Genomic DNA, 6,245 nt, shown 5'->3' with positions numbered 1-6,245 from the left:
AAAGAACACTCCTCAGGAAATGCATACAGACCTGCTGAGCTGAAATCAGGGGGAGAGGGAAAGGGTCACAAGCCCTGATCCAGATACACCACCCACCCCGTCCCAAATCAGAGATGGGATTCAGCTCCACCAGCGTGGCCACAAAGGGGCCGACCACCCTGTCGCAGAACGAATGAGAAAAGGGAAGGCAAGAACAGAAACCCAAACCCAAACCCAAACCGCTCCAGCCCCAAGCAAAAACGTACAACAAACCACCTCGACCGGATGCCAGAGACCAGTCCTTAAGCTTCAGGCTGTTGGTTGGCTGGGAGGTGGGAACGTGTGTGGCCCCAGCAAGGGCTTCCGTGAGGGAAAAGGATGGCCACGGAGGCTACAGCTGCCAGATCGTGTGGAGGAGAGTCCGTTTCCAACATCGTTCCTTTCTGAAAGCTCCCAGTGGCTTCTGGTGGATGTGTCACCTTGGCTTTTAAAAATTTTCAGTGTGGGTTTATATATATATATATGTGTGTATATATATATATATATATATATATATATATAATATAATATATATATTTATATAATATATCAAAGCTTATGAGTATAGATTAAAAAAATATTCAACAGCTTAGTGAACTCTGGGTTGCCGGCCCCCTAGATGTCCGGGTAAAACTCGGACCCGTGGTCCACGGTCTGCAGCACGGGCTTCTGCTCCAGCACCGACATCCTGCTGAGGACCTCGGCGGACAGTGCGTAACTGTTGCCAGATTTCTCCTCGAACCAGCTGTCCAGGGCTCGCTTGGCGTCGAAGTTGGCGATCGGCGGGCCGTTCACAGCGATGGTCAGCAGGTCGCTGAGCTGCTCCAGGGTCAGGCGGGAGCGGTGGTTTTTGCGGACTCGCTGCAGGGCGTTGCGGCCTTTCTCGCAGCAGGCAGTGGACGTGGGGAGGACTTTGAGGACCTGGATGATCTTGTTCAAGAGCGGGAAGCGCTGTTTGTACTTGCAGATGTGGCCAATCAGGTCTTTGAAGCCATTTTTGGTATAGTAATCCGCCTTGAGCTCCCGCCACTCCATCAGCAAGCTGCCCCGGGGGTCCAGCCCCTCCCTGCAGACATCCCGGGAGAAGGTCGGGATGGCCTCCAGGTGATCGAATATCTGCACCATGTCCTCCTTGCCATAGCTCAGGAGCTCCTCGCTGTTCCTGGGCCAGGCGGCCAGGTCGAACACCTGGCAGGCCTTCACAAAGATCCGGCTGCGGGAATCAAACCTCTGAGCCAGGATCACCTGGGTCTTCTGGCAGATCTTCTCCCTGACGGACTGGAACTTGGCTTCGGCCACCCTGAGGTTCTTCATGGCGATCCCGTTGAAGCTCTCTCGGAAGTTCTCCTCGAACTCCTGCAGGTACTCCCCGGGGGAGTCGGCCAGGCGGCTGACCTCCTGGATGGCCTCCTCGATCTTGTCGTCCACCTGCGACACCAGGAGGTACTCGCCCTGGAAGACATAGGCCAGGCGCGAGAGCACAGCGATCACATCGAGGAGGAAGTAGATGAGCTTGACGGACTGGTAGTCCATGAGGAACTGAAGCAGGGCCAGCGCAATGGCCGACGCATCGGCCCGCTGCGTCTGGCTGCTGACGTCCTTGAGGTGGGCCACCACCTCTAGGTAGTCTTTAATGAGGGCGTTGAGGACGTTCTGCTCCCCGATGATCCACCTCACAGCGCGGATGTCCCCCAGGAACTCTGTCTCCTCGCACAGGGTGGACGCCGTGGACCGCAGCTCGCCCATGAGGCGCGGCGAGTACCGGTAGAAACTCAGCAACTGCTTCAGGTTGTTCTCCAGCTCCTCCAGGCAGGGCAGCTCCTTGCCGCTGATGGCGTCCAGGATCTCCAGGTGGGGCCGGTGCACCATGAAGGGCAGGCACAGCAGCCACGGCAGCGTCTTGCGGATGGTCATGAACATGCTGGCGCGCAGGCTAGCCGTGATGTTGGCTCCGTCGATGCCCAGGCCCACAGTGGGCTTCTCGTCCTGCAGCCGGATGCCCAGAGCCGAGAAGGCCCGGTCGAGAGCCTGCAGGTAGCTCTCGGTGCTGGAGAAGCCCAGCTCCTGCAGGGACAGGAACTCGGTGGCCGGGGGGCCGTCGCTGCTGGTGTACTGGACGTAGACAGCCACCGTGTCGGCCAGCAGGTCGTCGCTCTGCCCGTCCAAGATGATGCTGAGGCAGGGCGACTGGCGGACGCGCTCCACCAGGTCCTCGCGCAGCGCGCGCGCGATGTGGTGAATGAGGATCTGGCAGTCGCCCTCGTTCATGTACTGGTCCACCACCTTGAGCTCGCACTTGCGCAGGAGCTCGGCCAGTGGCCGGAAGTCCAGGTAGGGCCGGCCCTCGAGCGCCAGGTGGTAGGCGGTGTTGAAGAGCAGGGTCATGTTGCGGCACATCTCCTCCGTCTTCTCGGGGTGCATCCGCAGCTTGTACAGCTGCAGACACTTCTTGTGCAGGTTGCTCTGGCTGTGCAGCTTGATGGTGTGGATCTTGAACTGCTTGGAGCCGATGATGAAGGCCGACGTGCGGGATGACTGCACGGTGTACTGACGGCATACGTGGCACCACATCTCGTTGAGGGTTGGGGAGTACCGCAGGAACCAGAACTTCTTCAGCCACTCTTGCTTGAAGCGGCGGATGCGGCGCCCGCTGGCGGAAGACAGCTTGGAGGGCTCGTCGGCGGCGGTCATCATGTCGTTGGACACGGACTCATCGGCAGAATCGACCTCCTGGTCGTCGTCCTCCATGAGGGCGGGGCCGGAGACCAGGCTCTCCGAGGCTGGAAGACAAATGGGAAGGAAACATTGAACCCCGAGTGGCCAAAACGGCAGGTGGTTCCAGAATGAGCGGGGGGCTCCGCGCGAGAGGTCGGTGGCATACCCTGCGAAACAGAGGCCAGATCTGGAGACAGACTGAATCCCAGCCTAGAATTTATTTATTTATTTATCTATTTATTTATGTATCTACCTTTTTATTTATTCATTCATTCATTCGTTTGTTCGTTCGTTTATTTTAATGCGCACTCCTGTTCTCCGCAAGTGACCTTTGCTCTCCGGGGATCAGGCCTGGTGGCCTTCCTGCTCCAGGCGGCCTGCCTTTACCCTCCACTAGTGGGCGCTCAAGGAACTCCACCTTCTCTACCCGCTGAGCCGCTGGGGCCACTGCGGGAACAGCCCGCGGGAGAGAACAGAGCGCACCCAACCTGCCCCGGTCACAGAAACAGCCAAGTCGTGGGGCTCCGTTTCTCTGGGCGCTAACGTGGTCAGGGAGGTGCGCTGCCCTCCAACGTAGGCAGCTTGCCACGGCCCCAGCTTATTTCAGGATCAGAATGCAGCTGAGTTAGGACGCATGCTTTGAATATCTGAAACACCTCATTCTGAGCTAAGGGATGTGGTTAAAATAGGAAATGCTATGTGAATACTCGGTCTCAGCTGCAGCTGTGTACTGAAAAACCCTTCCTGGTTGTCGACGGGCTCTAGAACATCCAGGCAGCCAACAGAAAAGGGCCAAGGTGTGCAGCCACGGGTCGTATGTCCCAGGCCTTCTGGAGTTCCAGGCAGGGAAGAGAGGACCATGTGTGGCAGAACAGCAACTCGGGAGAGAAGAATGAGGCCATGTCCCGGGGCTGAGTTCGAGAAGGCCGGGAGCTCTCCGCACCGACCCAGCTGTGAGCTGCCCTGCTTGGGCGGGGGCAGAGACAAAGATTGGGTTTGGAAGTTGAGCATGGGCCTAAGACACCCCCAGGACCGCCAGAGAAGGTCAACGGGTCAAGAACACAGCACACACCCCTCCTGCAGTGGAACTTCCTTTATTGACGAGGAGGATACAAGGGCGAGACACAAAGCACCCCCCGGGGGCTGCGGAGCAGCCTGTCTGAGGCAGGCACCTGCGGGCGTGGGGCTCCCCAAAGGTGGCTCGCGCAGAGCACGCCTGGCCCCCTCACACTGGCCACGGGGAGCTCTTCCCTCCGACCACCATCTCAACCACACCAACTTACCTGCAGGGTCCGAGAACTCTGGGAGCTCCAGTACCTGTGTTGGCAATACAGGGGCCTCGGGAAGCTTCCCGGACTTAAGCATGTCTAGTTCAGCCTGAAGTTCCCGAACCTTCTTCTTTAGGCGGATACAGTTAGGGCAAAAGGAGGTGGTGGGAAGCTCGTGAGGGTCGGACGCAAGGGAGGCCTCTGCGGGACTGTCGGCCTTGAAGGACGAAGGCTCCTCCTCTTCATCCTCCAATGGGCCTGGCTCCTTGGAAGCCCCCTGCGGGATCTTCCAGTCCCCTTCCCCTGAGGTCCGGCTGACATTCTGCACGCCATGGGACACGCTCATAGCACACCGACTGTAGGCATCGTCCTGGTACTTGGGGACCTTCCTGATGACCAGCGAGGTGCTCAAAGCCAACTGACGAGCTTCCGCCTTTGCAGACTCCAGCGAAGCCTCCAACACATCCTTGAAAATGAGGTCAATCTTCTTCTTCTTGGCCTGGGGGTGTGCGTCCCCCTCATCAAAGCCACGCTTGTACGGACTTTTGCCCTGTCTCAACACGGGGAGCTGAATGGGACCCCTCAGGTCTTCTGGGTTATCCAGAGCCTGCTCAGACTTCTCCCTCTGCAACCTCTTCTCTCCTAGGAAGGAAAACCAGGGTGTGAGGATGTGGGGAAAAGCCCCGAAGTGGGAGAAACCGACAGAAAACAAAGCAGGACTCCTGCTAGCCAGTTCGCTGGACACATTCCTCTGGGGCTGGCCCTGTGGGGGGCAGGTACGACAGAAAGGGAGAGGTGAGTCACTCAGTGGGTCGTAGGGTCTAGAGTGGGACCCGAAAAACTGGGAAGAATTCTTGAAAAAGACCTTTTCGAGTGAGCCTTATGTCTGTACGCTGCACATTTATAGGTCCAGGGAATGCTGGAGGGGAAGGCAGTCGGGAGTGCGGTCACCCTAGAAGCGGACACCCCACCAATCAGACCGGGCAGGTGGGAGCAGACCTCAGAGCTCAGCGCGTGTGGATCCCCACCCTCTGGGCTTCTTGTCCAGGCCTGGCAATCGGAAGATGTCTGCTTCGACTTGGTAAAAGGTACGCAGGAAACACCGCGTCCGCTCCTCCCTGCTCCCTGCCTGCTTCCAGGTGGCTCCATAGGGCCAGAGCGGCGTGACCGCACGGACCCAAAGCATGCTTGAAATATAGCTGTGTCTCCTTACCTGATCCTTCAAGGGACGTTCCCTTTTCTATCTCTTGCCATCATGTGACTGATTTCAAAGATGTTGGTGAGCTCCCAACAGTAATTTTAGCTTGATTCTTTAAAACAGCCGACATAGTTTCATAAATGGCTACAGAAGTGGGTTCCCTGGGGGGTACAGATGCTCACGGGGAACCCTCAGAAGGTCCTGCAGCAGCCCACAGGACTGGGAAATCACAAAGCCTTCCTAGATCAGGGCAGGGCCCTGGGAGATGAATCTCGGTAAGAACTTGTCCCAAATATACATTGCCATTAGGCTTCCGGAAGCGGGGTTTGCTAAAAAAAAAAAAAAAAAAAAAAACACCTCTGAATGAAGGGCAAGGGGTCTCTGTGAGTGATCCAGGTATTCCAGAAGACAGAGCTCTGGCTTCCCACAGCTGGCGAGGGTGGCTGTGCCCTGGGCCCTGTAGGAAATCCGTGTTTCCTACAGGTAACAGCAAAAAGAGGCTACCTTATTCAGGACGCCCCTCTTCTGTCCTCACATGAACGCCTGAGGAGCAGCCTCATGTTCAAGGTCACTGGAAGTCAGGTGACTCTCATAGCCTACACTTCTATAACAGCTGAGGGGCAGAAAGCGTGAAGATGAACGCTGGTTTAAAAAAAAAAAAAAAAAAAAAAGCCAGGTTGTATTACACATCAGATGTGACACTTGCCCATTTAAAATCTTTAAACATCAAGGGCCACCCTGTCACTTCTCACGGACCAGTCAGGCAGCAAAGAGCTGAGGATGTCAGGAGGTCAAGGCCATCACCAGGGAGTCCTCATGCCTCTCTGCTCAAAGACAAGGTCATTCAGATTTTCTAGGATGCATGGGAGACTTCTTGGGGGCTCAAGCCTTCCAGAAAAATCTAGGGGCTGAAAAAATCCTTTAAGCAGCAATGGAATTGATTTCAAAGCCTCCATAAAATATGGGGGAAAACACCACAAAGTGAATCAGTAACTCAAAATAGATCAAATAACATAAATTTTTTGAAAACACTATATCAGATGCGT

At 56.0% G+C, this 6,245-nt stretch overlaps 1 protein-coding gene across 6 annotated transcripts in view; it reads right to left on the bottom strand.

Moving 5' to 3' along the window:
• Nucleotides 1–567: 567 nt before the first annotated feature.
• Nucleotides 568–6,245, bottom strand: part of PRDM11 (PR/SET domain 11) — a 77,305-nt gene continuing 71,627 nt past the window's right edge. For 5 of the 6 annotated variants that reach the window (XM_032357540.1, XM_032357538.1, XM_032357541.1 and 2 more), the window contains 2 exons: nt 4,017–4,643; nt 568–2,798 (listed from right to left, as the gene is read on the bottom strand). In XM_032357540.1, the coding sequence (XP_032213431.1) occupies nt 634–2,798; nt 4,017–4,643 (2,792 nt within the window). In that variant the 3' untranslated portion in view covers nt 568–633. The remainder of the gene's footprint in view (nt 2,799–4,016; nt 4,644–6,245) is intronic. The other variant, XM_032357542.1, reaches the window with a different exon arrangement.

The sequence above is a fragment of the Mustela erminea genome, chromosome 9, assembly GCF_009829155.1.
Source record: "Mustela erminea isolate mMusErm1 chromosome 9, mMusErm1.Pri, whole genome shotgun sequence".
Classification (NCBI taxonomy): Eukaryota; Metazoa; Chordata; class Mammalia; order Carnivora; family Mustelidae; genus Mustela; species Mustela erminea.
Note: the sequence above shows the minus strand (reverse complement) of the source record. Positions and strands in the feature narration are given on the sequence as shown.